Below are 17,089 nucleotides of genomic sequence, written 5' to 3'. Positions count from 1 at the left end.
TTAAAAAAGTTCTCATAATTTGTGGGCATTTATCACACTATTTCTAGCAGGTTTTCAGTGTCAGACAGGATCTTTCTCCTAAGGGGGAAATGCAGAAGAGAGCTAACTGTTGTTGGGAAGCACCAGGAGATGGGATGCAACAGATCCAACACATCACCCACCCAGCAGAAACAGTGTTAGGGGAGGTGCTTGCTCAGCTTACCCATGGCTGGGATGGTATGGTTCTCATTTTGAAAGTTCTATTCATCTAAAAGCTCCAGTTCTTGTCCCCTCAGCATGAGTGTTTCTCAGTTCTGCAGCAGGGCTGGAGTGGAGCCGCACACATGCGCACCTTCCCATCTGGTGTTTTATGGATCGCTTGGAGGAGCTGTTACTAAGCAGCAGCTATATCAGGGCTCCATTTTATAAAGAGGAAGGGCTGTGTTACTCATTTTGTATCCAAAAAATTCATTTGTTTTGCATTCCCAGAAGGTACTTTTATTCTTCCAGAAAGGTCAAGCAGAAACATTGATGTAAGTCCTGTTTATGGCAATTTTGTTAGATTTCCAGCAAGTGCAGTGGAACATATTTATAACAAGTGTGTTTCTCTCTGGGGTGATACCATTAGTCAAAATATGCTTTCTCATATTTCCTCTACATAAACACAAATATGTTTTAAGATTCAAACTTACTGGTCTTGAGGATTCCCACAGCTACATCTCATTAGTGGTTCAGAAGGCTGTGCTAGCCATGGTTTCAATTTGGGATGCAAAGGTTTTGTTAGGGGAAAGAACTTCAACCAGACTAAAGGGTTGAAAAACAGGATAATATTCTATGTGTGAGCTGTGGTCCTGAACAAAACAGCAACAACCAGGAGAAGTGTGATACTTGTGATTCAATATGCCAAGGATCCAGGCAGGTCTGTGTTTGGTGCCCAGGTCTAGGCTGGGCTATCGTGCTGTTCCCAGAGTGATTAACATCTCACACACTCAGCTACACCCCATGTGCTAATAATACAGCTGTCATCCCTGCTGCAGAACAGCACAGACTCTGCTCTCTCCAGGTATTCCAGGATATGTTGGTGTCCAGCAGAAACTGTGAAGAAGTGAACTGTCCTCTGCTACAAGTGTCAGGAACAGACTGGACAAATCAAACTGATGGCCGGGAAGGAGATCAGAAGTTGGGAAGAAGATCAGAAGTTGGGACTAACATAGCCATGGTTATAAATAAGTTATACATCCCCACTTTAATCTCATTTCTTCATTCACAGGACTTCTCTTGAAATAACTGGAGGGTTAATCTAGAGAGTGTCCAGATAAAGAGGCAAAACCCAGTCAAGCTGAAATGACATTTTAGATCTCAACATAATAATGAACTCTCCACGAGTTCATTATTGACAGAAAAACCTCCTCTGAAGCCTTAGGAGGATCTGTCTACAGAGTGTGTCAGTTTTTTTCTTCCACAGACATCTCAGTGTGAACAGAGCTCGGTACAGACACAAAAACTGGGTTTATAAGAGTTTTAGAACTAGGATGCCTTCAATGTTACATTCAAACACAAGTCTCACTGATGTATGTGGAACAAAAGTGAATAAAACTGGGAAGTGCAAAAATTCCTTTTCTTCCTCCTGCTCCAGTTGAAGTGCAGCTGTTTGAAATGCAGAACTCCCCCTTCTTGGGGTCTACCAGCAAATGCATTAAGGATTTTTTGGAAGCAATATCTCCAGCTGATTCTACACGTCCTAGGACCTGAGTGAGTTGAAACAGAATTTCAGGACAAAGTTCCAAGGAATAGCATTAAGGGCGTTGTTATGTATCACTATGTTAAAAACACTAACTACAATTTAGCAGGGAAAAAGCTGGCAAAATCCTACCTCCTCCAGCCTGCCAATATTCCTAAGAGCTCTTGGGGCTCATCGGCAGCACAAGGGGAGAGTGAATCCAGTGGTTATATTATGTTCCAGACATTTGGGGCCAAAACTTGTTTTTCACACAGCACTTCAAGAAAAGTATTTTGTTTTTCCCACAGATTAGAATGGACAATTGACAATAAATTCCATTTTTCTCAGGGTCATCAGCTATAATTCCCAACCCCCATTCCGTCCCTCACACTCACGGTCCAGAAGAGCTGGAGCTTGTGTAAGGCAAGAGAAAAGGGATGGGGGCTGTCAAAGGTGGGTTTAACCAGCAGCACTCACTACACTATTACTAAATATTTTTTTTTACATCGAAGACTAAAAACCACAATTCCAGGTATTTTAAAGTGTACTAGTTTTATATGAAATGGATTTGTTGGAGATTCATAACAACGTGAACAAGACATTCATCCCTGATAGACTCAGCGTTATCCCAGTGAATAGAATTTGCTGTTACTCAGGGCTGAAGCTGAAGATAGATCCTATGCCAAGCCAGAAGAGAAACAGTCTTTGCTAGGAATGGAGAACAGTTTGAATTACACAATACTCACCAAATCTTCTTTACTATCCGATTAATGGAATATCAACAAGGAAAAACGTGATGGTGAAACAGAGGTGAAGAATTAAATCATGATTTTGGAAATTGCTTGCTGTGTGACCAGACTTTCACCAACATTTTGACAAGTAAAATAAGTTTAGGAGTAAAGCCATGTGGGTAACATGGTCTTTTCTTCTGATTACTTTAGTTACATCTCATTATGGATTTTATACCCCCAGCTTCTCTACCCTGAAGTATCTATCAGATAATGAAAGCAAAGGAAATGTACTGGAATTGAAGGCAAAATAATAATGAAAAAAATGGACATTATCTCTAAAACATAGTAAAATTAATAATTTTATTCATTAGAATACTATGGACAGAGCCATGCAGAGTCTGCTAAAGACAGTTGAGAAGACACATCTCTAGGTGATTTCCACTAGAAAATGATCCCCTGTGTGCATCACAATCATTCTGGGTCTGTCTGTCACTGCTGGGCTGGTTGAACATTATGGAAAGGAAAACAGTGGGGAAGATTGTCATGATTGACAAGAGATTAAAGGATTAAGAAATTATAACTTGGATAAATTACAATTAAGGATGAGAAAACCTTCTGAAAGTAATTGAAGTTGAGCTCCGGAGAGGGAGCAAAACTATTCAGTGTTTTCCATGGGGCCACAGGTAGGAAACAGAAAAAGAACCTGAGGGTAAAAACTGAAATTCAGTCCAGTTGTTCCAGTTAAGGTGGTATAAGTTTCATCACCAAGTCTTTTATATTTCAATGTTATATGTATTTTTATGCTGCAGAGGATGATCTGTTACTGTCAGATGTGCAAACTAAATCTGAGATACTTAACAGCTGTTAATTGTCTTCTGTGTGTGCAGTGCTCTCAGGTCCATGCAGCTCTGATGGGCTAACAGAGGAAAAGGGCCATGGAAGTGAACATTCATCAGCCATAATGCATTTATTTTTAGGAATATATATTATAGATATTGTAGTAGATTCTTGTGGGATTTTCCATATGTTTTCTGAGTCAAGAGTTAATACATTATACATGAAAGCACCAAGAAACTGTTCATAGGACCAAAACTTTTGTATATCTTGGATTTGTAGCTTTAGATAAGCAAATATTTTAATAGATGCTTTTTCCAATAAATCAACAATTCTAGTGTCCTAGCAACAGTTTCATAGCTGATTAGAAGCATCAGACTTCCCAGGGTATTGTGGAATTCATTTTAGCAATCCAATTTAATTAATTCTGTTTTCAAGCTAATTACCACACTGATGCAGGTTCTGAAGCTTGGAAGAAACCTCGGATGTAAATGAGACTGGAGCATCCTCCAGGAGATGGGTACAAATCCATGAAAAAAAAGGAGTAAGAAAAGTCATTGTCACGGATAATGATGGCATTGATTTAAAAAAATGCCTAGAAATGAAGCTTATGTTTCTTCCAAAGCCTCTGCTGGCAGTTTGTGGAGGAGCAGCGATGTGTTTGAGAGCAGCACTGGTATTTCTGCCGTGTTTGAATGCAGTGCAAGGTGTGGAGCAGTAGCTAAAGGAATGTGGACACTGCTGCTCCAGGGGAGACTCTGCCTTAGGAAGTGCAAAACCTGACAAATCAGCTCAGAATGTTCACTTTGGGCTTTACTTTCAGAGGCTAAACTGCTGGGGACACACCAGATCTGTTCTCTGGGGTTTATCAGTGTGAAACTGTAAAAGAAAAAACTCCAGTAAGGTAGACAAAACTACGTAAATAGACAAAGACAGTTGCTTTTTCCATATGAGTGGTTCTGTAGGCAAGAGAGCTTGTCTTGAATGCTGAAAATGCCTCCCTGCAGTTCATTAAGGAGGCTCCTTGCAGAGATAGTCCAAATGAGTGTGTTCTGTGCCAGGGGTCGTTAATGGGGCTCATCAGAAGGACCATCCTGTTGGATTTCTGGGATCTGGATCCCAGACAGGCTCTTCTTCAGGCACTGCCTGGAAAACAGTGCCCTTGGTGCTCTGCCCCTGCACTGAGCTTTCATCAGCAGAGCACAGGTTCTCCTCACTGAGATACATTTATGTTCTATTATTTTGCAAAGGAGAATCCTGCAAGGACCATGAACAGTGTTTTCAAATCTATACCTTGAGCAGGAACTAACAGCACAGTTGTGTTGTTCTCCCGATTTCCTTGAGACCTGTCCTTCTCCAGTGCCTGAGGATAAACCCAGTAATTTGAAATTTGCATCCATATTATCTGCTGCCTTCCCCATCCATATGCACCATCTCCAAGAGCCCAGGGCAAAGATGCCATTATACTCAGTCACTACCCAACCAGGTGCAGTCAGGAGATCTAAGAGAATGTTAATAAAATGTCTGATGAAGAACAAAAAATAAACAAACCTGCTATTGTGCCTGTAAGAATTGCTGCTGCCAGGAAATTAAAAAATTACACGTGGCATATGCTGCCTGGCTGCACTCAGCACTGCTGTTCAACTCCGAGATCAAGGCCACCAGGTACAAAGAAAATCAAGTAAATTGATTTGCTAAAAAATAAATCAAAATCTGGTGTGATTACGAAAGTGTCACTCTCTTCTGTGCATCTCTGAGACTACCTATTTTTATGGTTTAAAACACAACTCTAAGAAATCTGTGGCATCTCGTCTTTGAAAGATGGCACAGACTTAAACTAAAAAAAGAAAAGAGTTTTGCTGAAGCTTCACCTTGGTCAGAGGACACCAAGGTTCATAGTACGTTGTTTTAAAAGATAAGGAAATAAAGAATTGGCTGGAAGTGTGTTTATCTGCTTTCAAAGCTACGTAGTGTGGTGGAAAAAACATGCTGGAGAGCGTTTGAAAAAGACACAGATGAAAAAAAAGTAATCACAGAATGCAGCTATTTTAGAAACCAGCAACTGTGGATCCTGCTGCAGTGTAAGAACTGGATCCACAGAAGAACTGGGTCAAAAAGGTCATATTTCTGTCAGAGATCTGTTCCATCAGACACCGTTTCCACTCCTGCCTGTGTGTCAGGTGCCAGCCGGGGTCTGGGGGGTCTCCTAGAAGAGGCCTTGGGAAGAGCCCTGAGCGTATCCAGGGCTCTGGGCTGGTGGAGCCTTTTGACTTGGGAAATGCTTCTGGTTTGTGTTAGAGAACTGCATGGACTTAAACCACTGGAAAGCAGCATCTTCTTTCATCTGTGTTCCCCTCAGGAGATGTTCTGTGCTGTAACTGCTCTGGGTTTGAACACTCACAGCCTGGGGTGGTGTGGCCCCAAAGCAGCAGCAGCAGCACACGCTGCCCCTGGGGCTGGTGGGACTCCATGGTCTGAACGGCCTCCTCCAGCCTAAGAGCTCCTGTGGGTCCAGGATTGTTTTAACCACTGTAACAACAGGTTCTTACCCAGGGTTTGGCTCAGCATCCATCCCATCCCTTCCCATGAGGGAGCCACGTGGGTCAAGGGCTCCATTTGCTGAAAAGACACAGGGATTTAAGACATCACAGAAGCATCTCCCTGGGTGTGGCGTGTTTCTCTCCCTGTCCATCCTTCTCCAAGGGCACTGTGTGAGGAAGGCCCCCTTTGCTTTGCAGAGGCAAAGGAAAAAGACCCCATTAGATCAGTAGACTAAGTTACTGCCAACTAATGTGGTTAATCCAGTGTCAAATAGCAAATGTCTGTGACAAAACTTCAGGATCCACCTGGTGATTGCAGGAGAGGAGGGATGGGGAAAATGGTTTGTTGTAGGTATTTAGAATGACATTTGTTTTGCCTTTAAAAGATATGGAAAGATATATATCTACTGTCTTATTAAGAGGATGTTGCTTAGGGTGCAAAATTAAGAACTCGGAAAATAGAAAATGTAGCATTTATGGTATTTCATGGGACTTTTAACCTATACCTGTATTAAAAGTGCATTTGATCATATTTGAATCTCTATGGAGTCTGTGAAGACAAGAGTTGTGAGGAAATACTTCGATCCACATTTGGGCAAGGCTATACATGTGACAAAACAAGATTAGGATTTTTTCATCCCCAGATTTATTTTTCTGTCGTTATTCTGACACAGACTCTCCTGTCAGTGTGGAGAATGAGCAGTTCTGGAGCTGGATGGACCTGGATGTGGATTGGGATTGTGTGGACTCCAGCACCCTCTAATGGTGCCAGCCCTCGCTCACTGTACGTTCCTAAATCCTTACAAACAAGCGACTGTATTTGTAGTAACGAGACCAATTCTGCTGCAAGTGGCCGATCTTTCACTCGGTGGCAATTAACAGTTTTGGGCTATTTTGAACAGCTTAAGCTGCAATCTGTGCTGTCAGACCTTTTTACAAACTCCATGAATCCTGCCCGTGTTTCCACATTAAGTTACGATAAAATGCTAGAGCGGGGGATGGGCTGAATGAGAAGTCTGAGTGTGCAGGATGCAGGGGATGAGCAAGAGCAAGGACACCTCGTGTGCAGCCTGGCAGGGCTGGCACTGCCAGGCAAGGACAAAACAAGCTGGGAAACCTATGGGAGAAAAGTCGATCCACCTGGGTTTTAATTATAGTGGGGGGACAATTGTCTAAATCTAACTTTTCCCCCAGAGGTATAGAGAGAGATCTTAAAACTATATGTTCAAACACAACCCTATTCACATTGTTAGAGCTCTGCTGATTTACATGAGTGTGTTTTAGCAGTTTCCTTAATTTGCTTTATCCACTGCAAGGTAGTACTGTGATGTTGTACACAGGTTATTGGATAAACGTGCGGTTGGACCATTGTATGTGTGCACAAACTCATGTGAAATGCAGGATTCCCAGTACAGAGCTGCAAAGTCCTGCTGAAAATAACAAAAATAGCTCTTCCCGAGGTTTCTGGGAAGGTGTTAATGTGTAAATGTGGCAGCTTATCCCAAACAGTGGAGAGGTTTTGCTGCATATAACCAAAATACAGCTGGCTTGTAGGTCAGCACCACTCAGTCCTCACTGCACTTTTACCATCTCCCAGTACTTGGCTGGAAAAAGGGGGAAAGAAGGCAAAGCTTTTGTGCAATATGACTGTCTCTGAAGCCAGCAGTCAAAATGATCAGATCTCTTGGGAATTCTGAAGATGCACCTCCTTTTTCTCTTTAAAAGTATCCCCTAATCCTGACTCTTTGGCCCATGAGTCCTTTCCGATAGGACAGCGATCAAACGAAACTGCTGAACTCCAGCCTGTTTGGAGCTAACCCTGAAGGCTCCCCAAACCCTCCAGCTCTAGGACAAACTGTGTGAGCTGTGACTGCACACAACACTCCGGGTGACAGCCACAACACCTCCCCACAGTTACAGAGCTCTGCATGGCCAGTCTCTGCACCCAGCTCTCTTTTGAGCTCTGCAACCAGCTTCTGAATTTCCATGTTTCTGAAAAAGCTTTGCCTTTTGACTCCTCTGCATGAGTATTCGTGATAGAAAGCCCAAATCTGGTTATGATTAGATTTAGCATTTTGGACTACATTGATCTCCCTACCAACAAGTACAGTTTGTGATAGTTCAAGATAGGATTGAGGTAGGGAGGGTTGCTGTGTTTTCCTACAATATATTGGACAAAAATTGGCCAGCCTGGAGGCTCACTAGCTTTTTCAGATCAGTAGCAGCTCAGGAGCCAGTTGGGGTTGGGTTTTAGTTCCCTTTTTAGCTCATGGATTATCAAATCTTCTTGGATCTCTCTGATAAGCAAAACCACGTGTAACCTACCCAGATATAATTATGTCTGACAACAACAAAAAACACCTTACACCTTAATTTTACATGCGCTGGCTTAGAAGTAGTTTGAAAAGCTGGATGTGCACAAGGTTTGGCTCATTGCTGTTTGTGATGGGTTGTAGCTTTCCTCACACCCTCAGGGGTTGCTTGTATTACAAGCTCAAACAAGATTTGGAAATGAACAGTGGGGAAGTAACTTGTGCAACTTTGGTTTTCTGGATTAGAATATAATTTCGAAATTCATACTGTAGTCTGGGCACAGTTTCACACTCAACACTGGAAAGACAAGCTGCGTTTTCCCGTTGTGCTTTTTTAACAGGATGAGACAATAAAGCTTTTTTTACCATGAGTATTTTTTTAAAAGCTTTCTCTTGAATGACACTGAAATTGGTACATGTGGTCTGGGGGGGGGCTTCTGCAATAGGTAAACTGTTGTAAAAACTGACATTTGTTTCTTGATTTATATTGTTTCTTGATTTATATTGTTTCTTGATTTATTTTAGTTGTTTTTTGGACCAATGACAAAGCCATCTTAGCTGGTGTCAGCTTTGCTCTAGTCTTCAGACTACAGCTCTTGGTGATGATGTATTCCCTGGTGCCCACAGATTCTCTGCTGCTGGTGAGTCATCACCATCTCCCTTTCTTTGAGCACTCAAAAAGTTGTTTTTTGAGAAAAAACCAAGATGAGCCTTATTTAAATTTCCCTAAAGCTGCTGGTACTTAGGTTTTTTCTGCAGTCTGTGACAGTAGTTTGGAACAGTAGTTACACTGTGGGTGCAGTCACAGCTTCCTGGACTCTGCACGAGTTTGACTCTTTGTTGAAAGAGTTGTGTGAGATGTGTCTTAGCAGGAAACTGCTCATGGTCAGGAGGAAACTTAGAGATATGGATGTGAATTAGGGTAATCCCACGTCTCACTTGCAGCGGTTGTAGTGGCTGTGGAGCCCAGTGAGGCTGCACCGCCAGAGAGGACTTTTTTTACTTTGTACAATTGGCGGAAGCTCCACTTTAAATTCAACATTTATTGTGAATAACATCTGCAGTGTTGATTTCTGAAAAGGGCACGAGGTGCCTTATCCCAGTTATATCTCACTCCAGCTGTTTCAAATGAGGAGCTACCACTTGAACTATAAGTGCAAAAAATACATTCTAAGAATTACAATATTTCAAGGTTGCCTGATTATTTTTGTTTTAAAGAGCTCTATTTGGGCATCTCACCTCAGATGAGCTCATGTTCATATGACTAAGTATCCCCTGGAATCCCATGAAACAAGAGAATTTTGAAGATAATCCATGTGGATCTTAGAGTACACAGAAAAACTGGCTGTAGAACAAGAAAAACAGTCTCAATTTTATTTGCAGAGGCTTTATCTGAGAAGGTCTGTTCACTTTTACCACGTTCCTCTGCTGCCTTCCTGCTTCACATGCACACACAGGAAAAACGTGCCATGGATGTACTGTTCATCCCATCTGTCTCAGAGGAGAAGAGTCTGTGAGTTGTTCCAGGTAGTGATTTAGCTCACAGGAGTGATTTTTAAATTTTGCTGTATGTAAAGTATGTTGCTGGCAAAAATGTTTGTTCTTGGCACTGTGCAGTGGGGGAAGGAGGGAAAGCAAGGGGGCATTCACATCTTCCTCTCCCAAATCCTAAAAACTTTGAGTGTACCTGTCCTGTATCCTCTCCCTGAATCCCCTGGAAGGAGGTTTTTCTTATATATATGTACAAGAATATATGTATATGGATACATATGTATGTATGTCTGAGATTTCATGCTTAGGGCTACATGCAGCTCAGGCCAACATATGTTATCATATCTTCAAAGAACTTCTGCTACAGCAGGGACTACCCAAAACTTTGGTTAAGCTGGACCACACACAGAAAATCAAAACTGCCCAAAAGCTCAGTGTTTGTATTGTATAAAGAATTTAGTAGCCTGAGGAAGAGAATAGTGACTGTATAGACTGAGCAAGGTAGAGAGGAGGTTAAGACAGCTGTCACCTCATTAGTGAGCACATTTTTTGAGAAAACCAGAGGTTGTAGATCATCTCCATCTAAAAATATTGAGAGAATTAAATATGGAATTACAAATGCGGTCTGAGGATTTTTGAGTGATGTCTGAATTCTGGGATCTGGGCAGGAGAATGGCAAATCTGGGGACCATGCTCAAAAACTGTGACATAAGTTGGCAGAGGCAGTACAGCTCCAAGTGTGATCCCAACCACAGGGAAAGTTTTAGAACAGCTTCTGAGGGAGAAAAAACTGATGAACAAAGAGGTGACCAGAAAGTGTTAGAAATTACACCAGGGGTTGTCACGAGAATATTCTGTCAGATAAGTCTTTCTCTTGACGAGAAAATGAATTTCCTCACCAGAGGCAATAGAGCAGAGTTCATTAACTGGAGCCATAACTCAAAGCACATCACTGAACATGGGAATGAGGAGATTCCTGCAGGAATTCTCTGGAGCAGGCTGGGGCAGCAGGGCATCTTTTTGTTTTCTTTTTTTGTACATTAAATGCCATATTCTCAAGGTGTTGGATGGGAGTCTCTTTTTTTTCCGCTGGTTGTCTGGAATCTGATCCTCCCATGTACATTCCATAGTAACAAGTAAATGTACATATTTACTCACTAGATGTGTGTCTGTGTATGTATACATTCATATATACATATTCAAGTAGTCAAATGAATAAGTAATAGTAAACAGGTGCTTATTATTGCTTATTAATTTGACTACTTGAATATGTATGTGTGTGTATATATATATAAATCATAGAAGGGTTTGGGTGGGAAAGGACCTTAAAGCTCATCTTGTTCCACCCCCTGTCAAGGGCGGGGACAACTTCCTCTATCCCAGGTTGCTCCAAGTCCCATCCAACCTGGCCTTGGAAAAGGCTTCCAGGGGTGGGGCAGCCACAGCTTCTCTGGGCAACCCATGCCAGGGCCTCACCACCATCATAGTAAAGATTTTTTTCCTGCTATCCTGTCTAAACCTACTGTCTTTCAGTCGGAACCCCTTCCCTCTTGTCCTGTCCCTACACACTCTGCACATGAGCACACCTGGGTGTGTGCTTGGGTCACTGGAGAGCAGGGCAGGGCTGGTGTGGCAGTGCAGGGGACAGGACGGTCCTACAACATCCCAGAATACCACCCTTCCAGGCTGGAAGGGCCCACAGCGGCTCATCTGGTCCCACCTCCCCATTCCAGCAGGGCCATCCCAGAGCACGTGGCACAGGATTGTGTCCAGAAGGTACTGGAATATCCCTGGTGAGGAGACTCCACCCTCCCTCTGGGCAGCCTGTTCAGTGCTTGGTCACTGTACGAGGAAGAAGTTCTTCCTTGTGTCCAGGTGGAATTTCTGGGCATAATTTCCTGCCCCTTCTTCCTGTGCCATTGCTGGGCCCGTCCGAGCAGAGCCTGCTCCATCCTCTGCCCCCTCCCTGCAGATATTTATACACATGGATGAGTTGTCTCCTCTGGAGACTGAACAGCCCCAGCTCCCTCAGCCTTTCCTGGCCACGGAGATGCTCCAGTCTCTCCTCCATCTCCAGTCTCTCCTCCATCTCCAGTCTCTCCCCCATCTCCAGTCTCTCCTCCCATCTCCATCTCCTCCCCCATCTCCAGTCCCTCCCCCATCTCCAATCTCTCCCCCATCTCCAATCTCTCCATCATCTCCAGTCTCTCCCAATCCTCCATCTCCAGTCCCTCCCCCATCTCCAGTCTCTCCTCCATCTCCAGTCCCTCCCCCATCTCCACTCTCTCCCATCTCCAGTCTCTCCCCCATCTCCAGTCTCTCCCCCATCTCCAAGTCCCTCCCCCATCTCCACTCCCCCCATCTCCAGTCTCTCCTCCCTCTCCAGTCTCTCCTCCATCGCCAGTCTCTCCCCCCTATCCAGTCTCTCCTCCATCTCCAGTCCCTCCCCCATCTCCACTCTCCTCCCTATCTCCATCTCCCCCCATCCCAGTCTCTCCCCCATCTCCAGTCTCTCCCATCTCCAGTCTCTCCCCCATCTCCAGTATCTCCCCCATCTCCAATCTCTCCATCAATCTCCAGTCACTCCCCCAGCTCCTCATAGCGCCATCATCCAGTCCCTCCCCCATATCCAGTCACTACCCCATCGCCAGTTCTCTCTCCAATCTCCAGTCTATCCCTCATCTCCAGTCCCTCCCACATCTCAACGCTTCCATCTCCAGTCCCTCCCCTATCTCCAGTCTCTCTCCCATCTCCAGTCTCTCCCCCATCTCCACTCTCTCCCATCTCCAGTCTCTCTCCCATCTCCAGTATCTCCCCCATCTCCAGTCTCTCCCCCATCTCCAGTCTCTCCCCCATCTCCACTCTCTCCCATCTCCAGTCCCTCCCCCATCTCCAGTCCCTCTCCCATCTCCAACCTCTCCCCCATCTCCAATCTCTCCCCCATCTCCAGTATCTCCCCCATCTCCAGTCTCTCCCCCATCTCCAGTATCTCCCCCATCCCCAGTCTCTCCATCATCTCCAGTCCCTCCCCCTGTCGCTGATAAGTGTCGGAACGGCCAAAGCGACACAAAAAAAAGGTTCCAGCAAAGTTTATTCCAAGAAAAAAGCAGGGACAGCCGGGGCTGCTGCGCAGCCCCTTAAGTACAGTTTTTGAACACACATAATGCACATGGATAGGACAGTTCAAACTTTCACACCAGAATTCTTACAGCTAATAGGTGCATTTTCTAAACTCTACTTTCTCACAACAACTTTGCTCTTTCTCAAAACAGCCCAGTTCTTTCCCACAACAGTCCCGAGCACCTGCTCTTATTTTTCTCTCATGTTGATGTTCTTCCCAACCACTCTCGTTCAAAACAGGTCCTTGTTCTCATGAGACAGTGTTCTCTGTTCCCACAGGACAGCTTCTTCAGGGTGCATCAGTATGTTGTCAGGATCAGGGCCTCCATTTTCAGTCCTCTCTTTTCAGTCCATCTCAGGGGTATACTTTGATCTGGTCAACATCTATTGCTTCATCAGTATGTGCCAAGGTGCTGACAGACCCGCTGTCACCCCCGACATCCCCCATCTCCAGTCCCTCCCCCATCTCCAATCTCTCCCATCTCCAGTCCCTCCCCCATCTCCAGTCCCTCCCCCATCTCCAGTCTCTCCCCCATCTCCAGTCCCTCCCCAATCTCCAGTCTCTCCCATCTCCAGTCTCTCCCCCATCTCCACTCTCTCCCATCTCCAGTCCCTCCCCCCATCTCCTATCCATCCCCAAATCTCCAGTCTCTCCCCCATCTCCACTCTCTCCCATCTCCAGTCTCTCCCCCATCTCCACTCTCTCCCATCTCCAGTCCCTCCCCCATCTCCAGTCTCTCCCCCATCTCCCGTGTCCCCTCCTCAGCCTGCACTGGCCCCGCTCCAGGTGCTCCATGTCCCCTGTGCTGAGGAGCCAGAGCTGGACCCTGCACCCCAGCTGTGCCTGCCAGGGCCAAGCAACGGGCGGGGTGCCCTCCCTGTCCCCACAGCAGCCCAGAGCCCAGACCCACACAGTGTTTGGGGTCCCATCAGTGTTTATTTGGGGTCCCAGAGGTGTTTCTTTGGGATCTCTGGGCTCAGGAGTGTTTGTTTGAGGTCTCTGAGCTCAGGGATATTTATTAGGGGTCTCTGGAGTCAGTGTTTATTTGGGGTCCCAGCAGTGTTTATTCGGTGTCTCTGGGGTTGATGGTTTTTCGGCATCACAGCAGTGTTTTTGGGATCACAGTGGTGGTTTTTGGGATCACAGCGCTGTTTCTTTGGCATCACAGCAGTGTTTTGGGGATCACAGTGACGTTTCTTGGGATCACAGCAGTGTTTATTTGGGGTCACAGTGGTATTTATTTGGGACCCCAGTGGTGTTTTGGGGACCCCAGCGTTGTTTTTGGGATCACAGCAGTGTTTATTTGGGACCCCAGCGTTGTTTTTGGGATCCCAGCGGTGTTTTTGGGATCACAGCAGTATTTATTTGGGATCACAGTGGTATTTATTTGGGATCCCAGCAGTATTTTGGGGATCCTAGCAGTGTTTTTGGGATCACAGCGGTGGTTATTTGGGATCCCAGCAGTATTTTGGGAATCCCAACGGTGTTTATTTGGGATCCCAGCACTGTTTTGGGATCACAGCAGTGTTTATTTGGGATCCGGGCGGTGTTTTTGGGATCCCAGCGGTGTTCTGGGTATCCCAGCGGTGTTTTGGGGATCCAGCAGTGTTTTTTTCGGATCCCAGTGGTGTTTATGTGGGATCCCGGCGGTGTTTTTGGGATCCCAGCGTTGTTTTGGGGCCCCCGGCGCTGTTTATTCGGGCCCCCAGCGCTGCTCCCCGGTCCCCCCTCAGGGGCCGCTCCCGCCCCGCCCGCCAGGGGGCGCGGCGCGCAGGCGGCTCAGCCGATGGCCGATGGCGGGGGCGGGCAGGCCGCGCAGCCGCGCGCCGATGTGCGCGGGGGCCATGGCGCTGTGGCGGGGGCTGCGCTGCTGCCGCCGCGCCCTCGCCTGGCTGCCCGTGCTGCTCATCGCGCTGCTGCTGCTCTGGTCCTACTACGGATACGTCTGCGAGCTCTGCCTCGGTGAGCGCCCGGCGCGGGGAGAGGGCCCCGCCCGCCCCGGGCCCGCCCCAAGCCGGCGGGTCCCTGCGGGGCTTCGCCGGGCCGGGGCTGCGGGCGATCCACCCCCGCCCTCCTCCTCTTCCTCCTCCTCATTATCCTTCCCCCTCCTCCTCCTTATCATCATGCTCCTGTTCCCCCTTCTTCTCTTCTTCTTCTTCCTCCTCCTCCTCCTCCTCCTCCTCATCTTTCTCTTTCCTCTTCTTCCTCTTCCTCTCCCTGCTCCTCATCCTTCTTCTCCTCTTCCTCCTCTTCGCCTCCTCTTCTTTCTCCTCCTTCTTCTCCTCTTCTCGTCCTTCTCCTCCCCCTCGTCGCCTCTCGCCGGTGTGTCCCGGTGTTCCCGGTGTGTCCCGGTGTTCCGTGGGTGTCCCGGTGTTCCGTGGGTGTCCCGGTGTTCCCGGTGTGTCCCGGTGTTCCGTGGGTGTCCCGGTGTTCCCGGTGTGTCCCGGTGTTCCGTGGGTGTCCCGGTGTGTCCCGGTGTGTCCCGGTGTGTCCCGGTGTTCCCGGTGTGTCCCGGTGTGTCCCGGTGTTCCCGGTGTTCCCGGTGTGTCCCGGTGTTCCCGGTGTTCCCGGTGTTCCCGGTGTGTCCCGGTGTTCCCGGTGTGTCCCGGTGTTCCGTGGGTGTCCCGGTGTTCCCGGTGTGTCCCGGTGTTCCGTGGGTGTCCCGGTGTGTCCCGGTGTGTCCCGGTGTGTCCCGGTGTTCCCGGTGTGTCCCGGTGTTCCCGGTGTTCCCGGTGTGTCCCGGTGTTCCCGGTGTGTCCCGGTGTGTCCCGGTGTGTCCCGGTGTTCCCGGTGTGTCCCGGTGTTCCCGGTGTTCCCGGTGTGTCCCGGTGTTCCCGGTGTCCCGGCTCCTGTCCCGTCTGGCACACCCCCGGGCAGAGCAGGAGCACAGGGATAACTCTCCATTCCGGGATGAGTTCCTGGGGTTTAGGCTGTTCCCGGGGTTTGCCCGGCCGGGGCTGGGCTGGGACTCAGCCCCTGTTTTGTGTGTCCGTGCCAGGGAGGTGCCGGTGGGGAGGGTTGGGACAGTGACCCCACAGTGAAGGGCCGGGTTGTTGCCGTATGACAACGTTCAGATGTGATTTATGAGCTAAACAGTAACAAAAATCAGTCTATGCTCTGTCTTGAGGTAGATATATATACATATATAAACATATAAATATACATAAACTCATTTTTAATATATATATTCTGCACAGGGAAGAAAAAGGTTACATGAAATCACACTGAAGTTGTTACAGTAGCATGGAAATGCTACATTTTAGAAAGGAAAGTTTTTGTACTGGCTAGAATTGTATATTTAATGTAGCAATTTAATTGGATAGTAAGTTGCAAATGTTTTGTATGCATGCAAAAATCTGTTAGTAGGAGAAAGGATTGTTAGTTCTGGGGGAGAGGAGAGGTGGGAGCTTGGACTTCTGAAGTTGTGAGGAGGAACATGAGGCTTTTTCTCCTCGGGACAGGGTAAAGGCAGCCCAAGGTCCCAGAAGGGTGGTTTGGGATGTTCCTGGGACAGGAGCTGCCTTCTGGTGCTGCACATGGAAATCAGGTTTTTGGTAGGGTTGGCAGTGTTTTTTCTCGATGGGCATTAAATTGAAATGCAGTTTCTTTGGTCTGTTTTAATTGGCAGCTTGGCAAAGCCTCAAACATTCATTGCTCTCATCCCCTCTCTGGGACTGTGGGCTGTTTCTTTCAAGAATTCACGCAGAACAATATCTCCAAGTTGCAAGGAACTGTCATTACATGTGACCAAAAATTAGAGTATTTTCTTGAACTGTGCTTTGTTGGCAGTGCTGTACAGGTTCAGTAAAGTTGAACACTGGCTTGTTCCAGGTCCCAGTGCAGCTTTTAGAAGAGACTCAGGTGATTTTGCTGGGATGTGGATTGGGACTATGTTGCTCTGCAAGTGCTGGTTCAGCTGCCAGGAGCTCAGCTCACTGCCTGGAATTATGGCTGAAGATCATTCATTTGCCCACACCCGCCTATTTTTTCGCCCCATCTTTCTCTCCCATCTCTTTCATTTGCATGTGGAGGAGGTTTATCTACACAGGAGTTGGAATGACTAAATTATTTCAGGATTTGAGCATTAACTGTTGGCATGTGCTGGTACTTGCAAAGCAGCTCTCAGGATGTTCTCCACATTTCTAACACAGCAAGGCTTTCTGTGCTGGCTGCTTCTCAGCTGTTGTGAGCATGCAAATAGTAGATGCTTTGTTTGGATTCTTGGTTTTCACCCTCAGTTGTGCTCAGGACTGGGAGCGGTGAGGGGGGATGTCCTGGAGCCACCTCATGATACTGGGTTTAAACTCTCACTGACTGGTGTGACCAGTGAGTCACAGTCCTGAAGAGGCCCTGATTTCTTG

The 17,089-nt window shown here is 46.8% G+C and overlaps 1 protein-coding gene across 1 annotated transcript in view; it reads left to right on the top strand.

Annotated features, from left to right (window-relative positions):
- Positions 1–14,557: 14,557 nt before the first annotated feature.
- Positions 14,558–17,089, top strand: part of ZDHHC15 (zinc finger DHHC-type palmitoyltransferase 15) — a 22,517-nt gene continuing 19,985 nt past the window's right edge. Inside the window, exon 1 of the mRNA XM_039386444.1 lies at positions 14,558–14,690. Within this exon, the coding sequence (XP_039242378.1) occupies positions 14,558–14,690 (133 nt within the window). The remainder of the gene's footprint in view (positions 14,691–17,089) is intronic.

Source organism: Pipra filicauda, unplaced genomic scaffold (genome assembly GCF_003945595.2).
Source record: "Pipra filicauda isolate LSUMZ 115617 unplaced genomic scaffold, ASM394559v2 scaffold484_size733096_pilon, whole genome shotgun sequence".
Taxonomy (NCBI): Eukaryota; Metazoa; Chordata; class Aves; order Passeriformes; family Pipridae; genus Pipra; species Pipra filicauda.
This window is presented reverse-complemented; position numbering and strand designations above follow the sequence as displayed.